General features: G+C 41.0%; 1 protein-coding gene across 1 annotated transcript in view; it reads left to right on the forward strand.

Annotated features, from left to right (window-relative positions):
- IGF1R (insulin like growth factor 1 receptor) overlaps positions 1 to 4,969 on the forward strand; it is a 135,461-nt gene extending 130,492 nt beyond the window's left edge. The window contains exon 21 of the mRNA XM_075273216.1: positions 1,461 to 4,969. Coding sequence (XP_075129317.1) covers positions 1,461 to 1,827 — 367 coding nt within the window. The 3' untranslated portion in view covers positions 1,828 to 4,969. The remainder of the gene's footprint in view (positions 1 to 1,460) is intronic.
- The last annotated feature ends 10,918 nt before the right edge of the window (positions 4,970 to 15,887 follow it).

Here is a 15,887-nt window from a genome sequence, read left to right on the forward strand (position 1 = left end):
CAGGATAATAAGTATTGGGAGGATAATGATCATGGCTGATGTATATTTATGTACCACGTGTGCAGTCACTGCTCATTTCTTCTCCCATGTGTAAGCTTTTCTGCTGTAAACATATCAGAGGTGGAAAGCTATCCATCCTCCAAATGGGGTTGTGGTGTGCTTGTGAGCACATGATTCCTTTCCTCTGTGCAGCTCCTCCTTGAGATTCAGTAAACAAGGTATTAAATCCACACGGGAGGGGAAGAGGGGGATTAAAAAGCATTCCATTTATGGCAAGAGCTGGAAGCATGGTCAGTCCGGAATGGCTCAGGGAGTGTCAAGTGACAGAGCTCTGTGTACACGTCACACGTCTGGCTTCTCGACTCAAACCTGATTCCCCAGTGTGGTCCCCACGTGAAGGGGCCGGAAGGGTACAGGAGGGATCCTGTGTTTAAGAGAAACTATTACTGGAAAAGGCACCCTTAATGGAATTAGACTGCATGTAATGCATGGGGACTTTCCTTTATAGGAATGCCCTAGAAGCTGCACTGACTACTTAGTCTATTAGTATAATGTCTGTAATGCAGAATGTATTGTTCTGGTGATCAGTAAATGCTACCACATTTCTTTTAGTCTGCACAAGTAAGATTGTGCAATTTTTGATTGGTTGAATTCACACATGCCGTTTTTTAAGCAATATATTTAGCCAAGTAGAGGAATGGATCCGAGAGAGAAGAAATATGTCATTCCTTTATTGTTTTTGGATTGACTCCAGGCTTTGGCTGAAAAGTCTGCATGAAGCACTGCATCAAAAACTGCATGGATAAATCCAGAAGAGATATAATAAATGTGCTGCTGCTCCTCTGTCTATGGAGCAGACATAGCTATAATGGTGTTTCTTTAAAGGGAGTCTCTACCTGTACGCTAGGTGGGTAATTTAACAATAAACAGATCACAAAGTGTGCAAAGGAGGCTGGCAGATGTGAAGATGGAAAACCGCACCACAATAAAGGAAACTATGTCCTACAAAATGTCCATTCACATCCGTGGGCTGTGAGTAGGACATGACAAGGTCCTCCAGGTAGAGAGACTCTCTTTGTAACTGCTAGGGGGGACCTGGCTCTATCTTATGGAGTTCCCCAATAGGTTATATCACAATGAGTTCTCTAAACTGGTCGCAAAACCTAGAAATGAATGATACCCTTGTCCATTCTGCAGGATTTTCTGCCTGTTCTTAGCAAGGAATGTTAATTTTTACTCTGATCTGTTCCCCACCTTGCTGCGTCTGGGCAGAAGGGGAGGCTCCAGCTATTTATTTTATAGTATTACAGAAGAAGGAGGAGAAGAAAATGGCTGAACTCCAAACAGCGAAGAGTTCATGTACAGATATATCTCATAAAATTAGTTTTAATTGCAGTATGAGACTGGATTGTTCCTTAAATCTTTAATCTCTTGTGTTTTTTTTCTTCTCTCCTTTGTAGGTTTGAGTTGATGCGCATGTGCTGGCAATACAACCCTAAAATGAGGCCCTCATTCCTGGAAATAATCAGCAGCATTAAAGACGAGCTTGATCCAGCGTTCAGAGAGGTGTCGTTCTTTTATAGTGAGGAGAACAAACCACCTGATACAGAGGAGCTGGACCTGGAGGCGGAGAACATGGAGAGCATTCCATTGGATCCATCATGTACCTTGCAAACATCTGAGCATCTCGTGGGACACAAGGCTGAGAATGGCCCAGGTGTAGTTGTCTTAAGGGCAAGCTTTGATGAGAGGCAACCATACGCACACATGAACGGGGGACGCAAGAACGAGAGGGCGCTACCTCTCCCCCAGTCCTCAGCCTGCTGATCCAGGTTGGAGGTCTGACGAACACTTGTACAAGTACAGCCCCTCGTGTGCATCTAAGACTTAACACATGGGAGGCTGCCTCCGTATCCGTGCAAACACTAATCCACTTTCTCTTCTGGTTGGGCTTCAGCTGCCTACAGAGTTGGCACTGGTGTACTTGGAGGACATGGTACGTCAGGCCAGTGCCCCCTCTAACTGTGTGTCACGGTAAGCCTGTACCTGCTCTCACACAACAAGGATGAAAGCACTTCTTTCCCTTCGAGCTTTGGGCCAGAGCAAAGCAAACAAACTACTTTTTACTTTTGGCCCAATCTAAGAAAGACTAGTAACGTTAAAGCGTAATGCAACCCAGAAATTTATTTAATTCTGACAGTCTTTGCCAAATAGATTTTTTTTGTTTTTGTTACAGCATGGACAGTGCGGATGTATGAAGTCCCTTTTCATATCACAAACCCATGCACACTTTACTACATTTTTGTCTACATTTTGGGGAACTTGCTATCTAAATTAAGCAGTTTATTTTGGGGGTTTTTTTTGCGTGTGATGAGGTGGGAAGTGGAATAATCTTGTAAATATATACATATATGTAATGTAATACATTCTGGAGAAAACTGGCAAAATATCACGTCACAAGGAAATGCAGGCAGGGGTTTACAGTAAAGTGCAAAACTTTGCTTATCAGGGGATCATGGAGGATACAGCGATGAAATTGGATATTTGATAGAAGGCTGTGTTGTTTTTAGGCCATCATAATTGGCTTTTTTAAGGTCCTATTTGTAATGGATTTTTTTTTTTTTTTTTTTACAACATGAGGCTTGCCTGCAAATCCCAGCCATCTCCACATCTCTAAACTTACTTTCTTGCACCTCATACGTATATACAATTTCTTGGGTGGGACGGGTGGGATTTTCTTTCTTGCGATGACTTTATAGAAGGTCCTTACAGTTCAATGTGAGGTCATAGCGTCATTTACATACACATTTTGTGTCCCTTTTATAACTTTTTTATGGTTCAGATATTCATCTATGTCTGTACAGAAAAAGGCTGCTATTTTTTCTTTATCTTTTTGTGTATTTAATCTATGATAGAAAAAAAAAAAACATAAAAAAAAGCGCACCTTCAGGTCTACTCTTCCATCTCCTCATGTTTCTATCAAGTCGCTTTTCTCTTCACAGGGCGCACACATACACAGACACACTTTGCTAGAAACTTCCATTTACTGGGATGGGAGATTTTGGATTATTGCATTATTCTGCGCCACTTCAACACATAACGCCCCCACCCCTTCACATCGTGCACCTCCCACAAATGAACTTGTAGTATTATCCATTTGTTTAATGCCTTTTTTGTGTGTATGTTGTTTTTTTATTATTATTATTATTATTATTATTATTATGTGGTTTCCTATAGGTGTTAAACTAAGTGTCTAGGCAAGGGTGGAGGGGCAGAGAAAAGTGTCTTATGATACAGTGTAAACTTTTTGTCCCATGTCCCTTATCTCATCACACAGCGACCATTCTGTCATAATGCAATGCGTCAAACAAAAACTCAGGTTAAACAAGAAAAAAAAATGTTATTCATACAGTTTCATCTTTACTAAATTCTCTCTGTTTGTCCCTGTATTTCCAGTTGTCATAGCCAGAGCACTTCATTGGCTGGTGGCTACAGGACATATTTCCAAATCTGTCGTCTGTATGTGTATTTGTGTGGATCGTTAGATACAGCGCCATGCTTTGTTTCACTGTGTATTTTGGGAGATCTTTTTTTTTTTTTTTTTTTTTGTTGAAAAACCCTTCAATCCCAAGGACAAACTGTATGCGATACACAGACCAAATTCTTACAAGCCAAATTAATTCCTGTCACTGTCTTCAAGTGCGGTAAGCCCACCTTGTGGTACCTTATTATATCTACAAGCTGCATAGAAAATAGAGGCAATGCATCTGAAATGATGGTAGGCCCTGTGATATTTTACCTGATCTATATGCAGTGGGCTGTCTTTTAGGTGTTGGATTAACATCACCTTTAATTCTCACCTTTCCAAACCACACTGCACTAAACTGTGTCTGCAGCTGAAAGAATATATGTTTTCTGCTGCATTGCACCATGACATATCCTATTATTGAAGCACACCGGCACTGTAGGCACCAGACAGGAACATTAGACTGTCCAATTTATTACTGTCCAGTGCTTTGTAAAAGCAAAAGGTGAAGAAAAAAAAATCATTACATTTTATTGTAGTTAAAAGCAGCGTGATGTCTCCTATAGAAAACACTGAATAGAAGCATGCAATGTTATGTTATTCAATTAGACCATATCCTATACATCATTAATGAAACCGAGTACAATATGAAATAAATAAATATATATATATATATATATATATATATATATATATATATATACACTGTATATTCTATATAGTGCAGATAAAGGATAAATTAAGCTAGACGTCTACCACAAGCAGCTTCAATGTTTTATAGATCACACAACCATATTCATTTGCATTGCCACTTGCTGCCATTTAAAGACTTGACCTTAGTCCACATTTAGACCAAAATACCAATATTTCAAACATGATACAGGGTGTAAAAATGTGAGGTATCCATAGGAAATAATCTGACAGGCAGTGTAAGATCTACTATTGTTTCATTTGGCATATTATTAGGATGTGCCATCACCTTCATATTTGTGGGGTTCACTTGCTGGACTCCAGCGATACTGTGCAGAAGGTCTGATAATGGGATATGCTGTTACAAGTGTAAGTCTTGTATCCTCTCTTATTGCTTATTTATCCATATATGAGGAGGAAGCTAGTCCAGGACTCAGATATAAGAGTCTGCACTTGCTTCTGTAAAGAACGCACCACACGCAAGATAATTCTGTTTCGTGAGTGAAACTGGTTTATCTTTTGCATCATAATGAAATCTAAAAACTGATCCTTAGTCTTAAAGTTTGAGGGTACCATGGCTAAAGTACTAGGGGTGTCATTATAAGCCATCCTCTAATATATTGCCTACAACAGAGCAAGGAATCTGCAGCAAATTTGGAGTTTCTTGGTAACTTGATAACTGGCAGCGGGCTGTCTGCAGGCGACTGCATTAGAAGTACATCCCTTAATGGATCGTCCTTAGGGAGGGTTCACACGGTGTAATGTGCCACGTGATGTGGCACGTAGACGCAGCGTGAGCTTTTGCAGGCCGTTCACGCTCCCATTGACTTCAATGGGAGCGGGGATCGTATGCACCGCGCTATTTTGCGGTCGCAAAATAGCGTGGCGCATATGATCCCCGCTCCCATTGAAATCAATGGGAGCGTGAACGGCCCGCAAAAGCTCATGCGGCGTCTACGTGACACATTACACCGTGTGAACCCTCCCTTAGCCCTGTAACTCATACAGTAGAGCAGATAAGCCGTGGGAAATGTTACGTTGTACATGTCTTCACTGTATAGATGGCCTATAGCTTCCTGATGGGCTCGGAGACATATCTAGGAATTCCCTATGACTGTTCCTGTTTGCTGTTGGAATAATTTGGCCAATGTCAGCATATAAGGCAATGCTAATGTTTTAGCCAAGGGATCTTCAAAAATGGGTGTACTAAGTAATGGAGGATAACATAGCCAGATTAGTTCCCATTGGTTGCCTCAGATTTCTTGGTCACCCATCATGAGCCCTCTGATCTTGGCTTTGGGGTGGAGGAGTTTTTCACTTGGTAACAGGTTATTGTGTCTGCATAAGAGTAACATGAATGTCTGTAGTGATGCTTGATCTTTTCCTGTCAAAGCATATTAAATCTGATCTCATCTTGTATATTTCTCTTACCCTTCAGCCCCTAAACCTAAGAAGGTATTCTATGTAGGATTTCTTTTTTTTTTTTTTTTTTTTTTTTCCTAATTTATTGTTCTCATTGGTTTCGGTCACTGTAAAAATGCCCCAACACATTCTTATGTATTGAGATAGTGTGTTTTTTTGGTTTGTTTTTTTTGTAAATGACAGGGGACAGTTTTCAATATTTTTTTCCCAAACATTTATCTACCTCACTCTTTATTTTTTATATGTGTAAATATCTATATATAAACATATATATATAAAAATGAAAAAAAAAGTTACATCTCACATTTCTCAGCAGTTGACAATAACCATAAAACCGGTAACCTCATACACTACTCAAGCCACAAAATGCTGTTACAGAGAGGAGGGAGAGGTGATCTTCCATTCCAATTTACTGGGGTGTGTTGGGGTGCCCAGGGTAGTATTAGTGTCACTGAGTGATGTGCTGTTTAATGTTACATAATGGAACCGCTGTAGATGAAGTCTGGCCTTTTATATGGGGATGCTTCTTTCCTAGCCAAAAAAAGAGCCATCTCTTTAGTCCAAGCGGTGGTAAAAATTCACTGCTCCAGCTGTAGCTGAAACTAAACGGCCATGATGCTTAGTCTCTAGATCTCCAATGGTTGTCCTCTTTTTGTAAGAAGTGTAAAGTATACTCATAGCAATGGCAGCCAAGTAGCTCAATGGTCTTACCTAAACATCTGTGCCCGACCAACATGCTACTTGACCGTTCACTGTCACAGAAGGTCGAGCCATGCAGCCTGTAAGTTTTTAGGCCAGGCTCGTTCACTAGTGGTCCAGCCATGGTTCCAATTTGGAAAATCAGGAGCAGATGCCAAAGAGATATCAAAGGATAAAGTTGTCGTCATGATCCCAGTGGAATCCGTTCCCAGTGTTGCAGATGGCAGCTGAGCCACTTGTATACAACCAGTCTTGCATGCGGTTAACCTGACAATTTCTGAGTTTCTTAGAGAAAGTGACAACCTTTGGCGCTCTGGCTTTATGGCATTTTGGTAGAACCTATGCTGCTCTTTCTAGATAAAGCCTTACAGCTGGGAATCTTCTATGCAAGTTACTCATATTATCAGCTGGTAGGGACACAGAAAAACAAGTTTGCATCCCAAGTTTTAGCAATACATAGAAAGTAATTGGTTGTTGTTAAGATATTGTCGGGGGTCAGTGACTGTATGGGCAGTAAAGGGCATTTGTCCAGGTCTCGTTCTAATGAAGGGGTAATAATATATTAATGTACTGAAGTTTGATGTGGGTTGGTTTCCTATAATGTTACAGATTTGTTTTTTATTTTTTTTGCATAGAAATAATTTCAGAATAATCTGCACCTCCTTGACATGGCGATTGCCTCACCCCCCTCTCTCTCTCTGTCGCACATACTGCTAAACCGTTTCCTCAGATCTCAATAAACTATGAGGGTTATGTTAAAAAAAAATAAAATAAAATTTTTATTATTGGGTGTATAGAAAAACAATGTTGTCACAAATGGCCTCAATAGAAATTTTTTTTTTTTTTTCCAAATTCAGGATCATAAATTGAAACGCTACATGTATCTTGCTAGAATGTTGGGGAATGGGTTTACAGTGCTTGTCACTTCCTTATGGCCAGTAGCAGAAGCGGAATTGATAGTCGGCAAAGGTAATCCACATATGTAGGTGCTTTACAGAATTGATAGTCCCGAATACAATGTTCATAGCAGAGTTGCCACTTTGGCAACAAGAGCAATGTAAAAGTAAGGCTTGACGATTGGAAGAATTATATCTTGTAAATAAGTCAGTAGGCTGCTGCTAGTTGTACAACAGTCTGTAGCCTGTAAAGCCCACGGATGTTGTACTTAAAGGGGTTGTCCAGGATTATAATTAATTGCTGCAACATATTTTATTTCCCAGGCACAGCAATCTACCTTATAAGGTGGCTGTAATTGGAATTGCAGCTTATCCCCATTTATTTGAAAGGGATCGAGCTGCTACGTAGTCATGTGACCAATGGACATGAGCTTGCTACCTGACAAGAGGAAGTGATGCTCAATTTCAAAGTCTGGGAGAACCCCTTTAAATATTGCTCCCACTGCTATTATCATTGATATTGCACTGATCTTATAGCGCAGATGACATGCTACCACTGCCTCTAGTCTGTGTAGTTGGAGTCCCTCTCCTGCCGATAGTTGGTAGGCAAGATACATAAAAGTATGCTTAACTCATTGGTGCCTTCACTTAAAAGGGGCTATGTAGGGAACTAAAAAGCTTACCAGTGCAGTCCCACTGAGTTCCTCTGCCTCCCCTACTGACCTTCTGACTCTTGTTCTACCCCACAAGCAGCAGGAGAGTAGAGAAGAGTCAGTGACGTAACCTAGAGCCTGAGCACAGAGACTTACATCACCCTGCTGATCTCTGAAAATGGGGAGACCTGCTTATATATTAGCAAGTGAGCTCACCCACTGCAGGGAAGCATTGATAGTTTTAGTTCCCTGCATTACCCCTTTTAACTGTACCCCTTTTGCTGATGCTGCGCCATACACAATTGAGCCAACCATCATCTGAAAAATGAACATGAATTACCATTCACAATGACTGACGGCAGGATGCTCTGTCAGGCTGCCTGATCGTCCGATGGTTGGCTGACACAATTGATCGCATGCGTTATACCTAAAGGTTATTATCATATGTATATGGCTGGCTTTGGGGTGAAACTTTACAAGATGACATGTAGAGCTTTGTAAAGCCCATGCTATAGCCATATAAGACTTCTTGCAGGCATATGTTGGCAGTGGACATGCCATTTTTCTTTAGGCAGTGTGCAAAATGTCATCCTTGCTTTTTTTTGGTTGTACTCATTCACAAAAGCTGACATTGTTCACCAGTAAGAATTAGCACACTGTCACTATTTATGTCAGTAAATGACTAGCTCACACTTTTTTGGTGACTTCCCCTTCACTAGAAAGAAGGGGATGCAGGAATTGGCCAAGAATATATTTCTCATAAGGCAGATGTGCCTTGGATGTGGCCACTGAATGATACAGACCAATGGTCTCCTTTTACATAGAGGCTTTATTTCTGCTCTAATGATACCTGCAAGATTTGTCTGGCTGAATGTATAAGTGAATTATTGTAGTGTGAATTGACTGAACACCATGTCAGTAGTACAAAGCATAACCTATATGGGCGGTTTCTAACAGCAAAGTCACACTACTAAGAGACCAGGCCTAGTTTATAAGGATTCAGCGGATGGCAGGCCAGTGATCGGACAGGTCCGCTATAGAGTATACTTCAGCTTCAAAGGAAGGCAATTGGTCGTAGCAACGTTGGCTTCTAGAAATCACCTGTCTGTTAAGGAAGCAAAATCTGAACCGTATCCCATTCTGCAAAGTAGTTGAGTTATACTATCCATTCAATATTGTAATTCTGTCTGTCCTAAACTGATATACCTGCTATGTTCAGGTGACTGCGATGTGTGTTGTATGAGGAGCAGGGGATACAGAACTTTCTTTGTTACATTTTATGAACTTGCTGCTTCATTTTCTTGTCCAGCGTTCTATGTAAAAGGCACTTATAACCCCCTCCCCCAATTAAGAATGTCCTTGGACACCAAAATGAGGATGTAGCACTGTACATGATAACACTAGCTACTATAGTATTCTTACTACTTTGTGTTACTTATACTGGTCTCACGATTTTGTAAAATGCATTAAATGGTGCATTTCTTTTGGTTGTCTTGGCAGATCGCTACATGACATAGGCCTAATAAATAACCGAAATGTGATGTCGCCCTTATTTGCCAATGTATTTTCAGAATTGCCTAATCTTTTTCACCTGGCGTTGGGAATTAAGTTGGTCATACTCACCAGATGTATGTCAGGCAAATCCAGAGGATTTTGCAGGGATTGGCCAAGGGTTTAGGTTGTATGGGTGCCTACTGACGCTTTCTCAAGGAGAGATGTCAGGAGAGAGAAGAACACACCCAATCCTTTCATTCTTGAGGAGATAAGTCACTGTCAGAGGTGTCTGGAAGTGGTTTATTCCCCTCCACTTTGACAACACATGCATGCCCAGCCAGGTGTGTATGTGTTTGGGGTAACTTGCAGAGATAGCTGTCTACTGAGCAAGCATTTAGACAACACTTTCTGCACATCGGTGGTACAGCAGTCTCGAATATATGAGTTAGCTGGGAACTAGTCATAGTCACCTATTGTCCATGGTCTATGTGTGGTATTACAGATCTATACCAGCCTATGGACAAGAATGGGGTTAAGCAGACCCTTTGTTTTTTTAATGCCAGACAACCCCATCATAGTAATACTTATGTAAAGTGTTAGGCATTCGTTTTCACTAGCTGAACTCTTTAAAACGGATTCAATTGTCAGATGTCATGAGATGGTTGTTCATTCTAATATCAGAAACAACTATAAACATATTTTTTTTCCATAAATAGGAGAGCAATACATATCAAAATGACATATTTAAGAGCAACTCCACCCGAAAAGTTAGATGCTGACTCCATACAGCATTAAATGTCTTATTTGATCCTATAGTATCAGTGGAGGTTATGCTAGTATGAAGGGCGAGAGGGTATAAACTGGTTTGGGTCCTATATAATACATTTGGCATTGTTACTTCTCCCACTCATTTTTGGGTTATCACCCCAAGCCCCTTACCTCACCTACCCCAAGCCCCTTACCTCACCTGTCCCAATGCTTACTAAGTTCTTTCCAATCCCTGACTACAGCTGTGAATCTCCTAAGCCAGTGACTGTCTGTGTATGGAGACAGATCCGGGAAGTAGAGACCAAGCATCTGAACAGGAGCGGCAGGGAAACTATGCCGTGTCTTTTTTGTAACCTACTCTGCCTCATTTAGCAAATATTTACCCCTCTTGAATACCCTCTTTAACTAATGCTTATTTAAAAACTACCCCCATACACTTGTGCCAAACTCCAAGACTATGCACCTTAGTTTAACATTTGTCTTTCTGAAATGATCTTGCATTATCTGCTATTTATTGACTAGCATTTTTCAATGGGACTGCCAGGTCCGGTAGATTACGGGTAGAATATTTAAGGTTCTGGTTTACAGTTAACACTCCTGTTTGTCTTGCTGCATTACTACAGTGACAAGACTATGTATTCCTGTTACCTGCTTCTTATTGCTCCCTGTTTGTTTCTGTCCCGGTATGTACATATAATGTATATCTACAACAACACACTACAATGTCTTTGGTTTCTGAGCTTTATGAAATGCCAAAAAGGACACGTAACCCTTTTATTATATACTGGTTGTGACAAATGAACAGTTCTGTATCCTCTGCTCCCTAATATTATCGTTGTAACACAATATACGAGTTGTTTTTTTTTTTTAACACAACCCTCTCTAGTTTCATTGGAATAATTTGGGAAGAGCTATACTGGTCATTTCACTTTTACTGTATACTACAGTTAACGCAATGGATAGAACGGCCTTTACTGGATGGCAGCAGAATTGAAGGTTTTGGTTGCTGAAATATTTAGGAATCTCTAATCTGGTTTGAATAGATATTTTTTACTGCTTGAAATGGTATTTGAAACAAAAATTAGAAAGATCCGATAAGAATTTGATGCCGTCTTGTGCATCCGCTTGTTCTAACCTCCTTCAGCGGCTTTCCTCAATCTTGTCAGAGGTGTTTTTCAATTTTTCTGCTTCTTCAATCCAGTAAGGCTTCAGAAAGAAAAGTACTGGCCAGAGATAATCACTACCTCTGGAACATTAAATCTTAAAAAAAAAAACATAAAAAAAACAAAAAAAAAAAACTATTGAATTGATGCATTGCTAATAAAAAAAAAATAATATAAATGACAAAAAAAACTTTTTCCAAATTTTCTTGTTTTAAGAAAAAAGCAAAACAAAAAAATGAAAAAAAAAAAATAACATGGTCAATTTGTTACATTAAAATTACATGCTGTGTGTAAATTATTCATAAAATATTCCTGTGTTTATATTAAATGAATCAGTAGATAAGAGAAAATTTTCAACATGTTTTTGTATATTCTGTTGTAAGAATTTATTCCTGTTCTTGCTATATAATCTGAATTCTTTACATTATTGGAAAAAAAGAAACTTTGTCTATTTTGAATGGCTGAACCTAAGGCAGTTTAGTTTCTCTTACTCTGCTTTTTTTCTAGTAGTTCCAGTACTACAAGAGTTAAGTTAAATAAAATAAATCTGTATGCAGTTTTGTGTGTTTTATTGTTTTGTGTGTCTGTATATAAGACTAGAAAAAAATCCCTTACTTGCGGCGTCCTCCTCTGTCAATTTCGTTGAGAATCCTGATCGGCTGTCTATTTTAGGAAAAGTTTGGTTACGTCAACAATGTCGCGGTCTAGATACAAACTTGTTTACAAGCTAAGTGACACCTATGGGAACTGCTCTGGTGAGTACTTGGTTGTCAAAGGTTCCCAGAAACGAGTAAGCAACTACTTTAGGGGATTGTCTAGGTTAGAACATCATTCTCAGGGGCAACAGGCTCAGTGGTTAGCACTGCAGCCTTGCAGTGCTGGAGTCCTGGGTTCGAATCCCACCAGGAACAACATCTGCAAGGAGTTTGTATGTTCTCCCCGTGTTTGTGTGGATTTCCTCCCATTCTACAAAGACATACTTAAATGAAGAAAAAAAATGTACATTGTGATCCCTATATGGGGCTCACAATCTACATTAAAAAAAAAAAAAAAAGAAAAGAACATCATTCTGAAAATCCTTCATTATTACAGGTAGGATCCCCATCAAGATTTTCATCTTTTAGAGCAAATTGTGACTTGACAGAACATTTCACCCCGGAGGATTCTACAGTCTCTGCATTATATGGACAGGCTGTTGATTCTGATAGGAACTGTGTAATGTTTGTAATGGTTCATTACCCATGTGGTGACCACTGCGGATGCCAGATTGCTCCATAGATTACAACTGTTCGCTAAGATGACTTTGTTTTTTGGAGGACCCACATGAATAGAGCCCTTTTAACAGAGTTGACTGTTAACAATTCTAAGACTTATATTTAGCAAGGGTTTTTTGTTTGTTTTTTAAAGGTAACATGGTCAAAAGTTTGATATTGGTTTGTTCTCAGCAGTAGGGAATGGGAGAAAATTTCTAAATTCTATAGTAATTGCCTCCCTCCACCAACACATTAGTCTCTGCCTCTCTGTGCTGATCCGGCTCCGATAATGGCATGTGACCATTGCAGGAAGTAAGTGGAGACCAGCAGGGATCACTAGTGTGGCATGGGACTGAAGAGGTGGGTATGGACCTGTTTGTATTTTAATCCATTCACTGCTTTTGGCCAATTTATCACTTTTTTCCCCCCTATTAGTTAACCCTTTTTTCTTAAGAATTGGGGATATTGATCATTAGGGTTCTTCTGGTATAGTGTTATTATTACATCTTTGCCTGGTACATGTTGTATAGTCTTCATATATTATTTCAGTTCACGGTCTTGGCAATGCTCTTTTCACTAAGGGCTCATTCACATCTGCGTCGCGGCCTCTGTTCTACAGGTTTCCGTTTCCTGCCCGAAACTGGGCAGGAGACGGAAACTTGCTGGCATTTTTCAAACCCATTAATTTGAATGGGTTTGAAAAGTGTGCAGCCGTGAGCGTTTTATGCTCTCCGCGGCAAAATCGTTTTTGTTTTGTTTTTTAAACCGGACACCACAGAGTCGGACATGCAGTACTTTTTGTCCGGTTTAAAAAAAAAAAAAAAAAAAAACAGTTTAGCCGCGGAGAGCACAAAAGGCTCACTGGCGCTCTCACTGCCGGACCCAGTCTGACAGGTTTCCATCTTCTGCATGCAGAAGATGGAAACCTCATAACGGAGACCCGAATGCTAGTGTGAACCCAGCGTCCATAAAGTTGTGATGAGGTGGTATCAGACACTGGATGCTGCAATATTTGACAAAATAGAATAAAAGCTCCAGATATACTGGTGTAACCTGCTGATTTGGATGTTAGCACTTGTTGATTGTATGTATGTGTAATATGGTTTTACGTAGATTCTGTGCTTGCTGTAAACACCAATTTTTATTGAGACCACCAACCTTTTACATTAAGACTTTATTTTATTTTATTTTTTATTAAAGGGGTATTAGTCAGTTGAAATGATCCACAAAAACTGAGGTACCTTGTGTCTCCCTGTGAATGAAGTGGCCAATTCAATTGGTGCTCCAGTCATTCCCTATGGGACTGCCAGAGATAGCAGAGCATGACAATCTGCTACTTCAGGTTGTCCCGTAGAGAATGAATGAAGAGGCAATGCAGATGTTTTACATGCTGCTCCATTCAGATAGTGGAAAGGCTATAGCACTAAATCACCAGAAAACCACTTTAGGCTAAGGCCACACGGGCCGGAACCGCTGCGCTAAAGCACTTTGAACAGAAAGTTCACAGAGTTTTCCTCCGCGGATTTTCTGTTACAATTATATCTACAGGGAAGCCACCGGCTTATCAGTAGATATTATTGACATGCTGCGATTTTCAAAATTGCAATGGTTTTAGAAATCGCGTGTCCGCGCTGCAATTTTTTTTTTCCTGCGAAGTGGTCATGGGATTCGCATGAATCCCATCCACTTTGCAAGTACTGTAAAACGCCACGATTTTTACTGCGGCGTTTCCAGCCTGTGGGGCCCCGGCCTTAAACCATTGCAGTTTTAGTAATTGCAGCATATCAAATATACCTACGGAAATGTCAGCAATTTCCCTATAGGTATAATGGAAGCAGGAAGTCTGCAGAGGAAAACACAGACTTCTGGAAAGCGCCATGGTTTGTTTTGCAGCGCTTTTTTGCTGCGGCGTGGGGCGTAGGTCTTAAAAGGTGTATTCCCATCTTAAGAAACAAACAGTGGGGCTTCAACCTTTTGGGTTTAGAAATACTAATGCAAAATACTGCTGTGTGAAAGTGAGCTTCAACTTTTTTTTTTTTTTTTTTGAAGAAAGAACCCACAAAGCTTTAAATAAACTCTAGCTAGTATAGTTTATTCAGATCCTCTGAAAGTATTTGTTCTACCATGATACAGTAACTACACATTCACATGATCGAATTTTAGCCGTGAAACTTGTTACCCGATTTACAGGTTTCGCATAGTATGCCGGGAGAAGGACTCCTAGCAATACAGTTATCTATGCTTCTAGAAGTCCTTTCTCCCAGCGGCATACTGTCCCTTTGGCCCATTGCAGGCGACCGTGGGCTAGGTCAGTGTGCCATTCTAGGTTTCTATAGGCTTCTATTGGCAAGTTTCCACAAAAACTGAACAAAATAGGACCTTTTCTATATGTTGTGGCGCAGATTCCCGGCTCGAACACTGATCAGTGAAAAACAGGGTGTGTGCATTTGCCCATAGAAATGAATGGGTCAGTGTGCTATCCGTGAAAACTAAGGATAGCACACGGATCAACGACCTTGCTGCAGCTGGCCAGCCGTGAATTAAAAGCATGGGCTGCACATGGGGAACACAGGGATGTCCTTGTGTCCCACCAGTGCACAGGCCGTGCTTTCGTGGCTCCTTTCATTAAATCAATAAGAGCCACGGAAGCACAGGACGCAGAATAGGGCCTGTCCTATCTGATGCGGCCCGGACTGTCGGCCCATTTGCTGGACCGTAAAAACGTGGTCGTATGTACAGGCCCATAGAAAAGAATGGGTCAGTGTGTGATCTGTGAAATACGGAGAGCACACTAACCCACACCATGCTCGCCTGCCACGGGCCTTAGGGCCCTTTCACACGGGCACAGAGGGGGCGGATTATGGCGCATAATCCACGTCATAATCCGCCCCTTCACAATGGTGGTCTATGGAGACCGCCAGGCTGCTTTTTTCCATGAGCAGCATGCTGCCGCTCACAGAAAAAAGAAGCGGGCTGCCCTTTCTTCAGGCGGATTACACAGCGTCCACCTGGCGGCAGCAGCCTCCGGAGTCGGCCCATTCATTTGCGCCGACTCCGGATGGCGACAGTTGTGGCAGGTGGGTTTTGACCCCAGAGTGACGCGGCTCCCTGCGTCACTCTTGGTGACAAAATCCGCCCCACCACCCCTGTGTGAACTTAGCCTTAGGGTGCATGCACACTACGTAACGCCGGGCGTGTATGAGAGCCGTACACGCCGGCGTTACAGCAGGGCTGCCGAACACTTCCCATTCACTTCAATGGGAGCGCTCGTAAACGCCGCTGTTACGAGCGCTCCCATTGAAGTGAATGGGAAGTGTTCGGCA

Source organism: Leptodactylus fuscus, chromosome 5 (genome assembly GCF_031893055.1).
Source record: "Leptodactylus fuscus isolate aLepFus1 chromosome 5, aLepFus1.hap2, whole genome shotgun sequence".
NCBI classification, from domain to species: Eukaryota; Metazoa; Chordata; class Amphibia; order Anura; family Leptodactylidae; genus Leptodactylus; species Leptodactylus fuscus.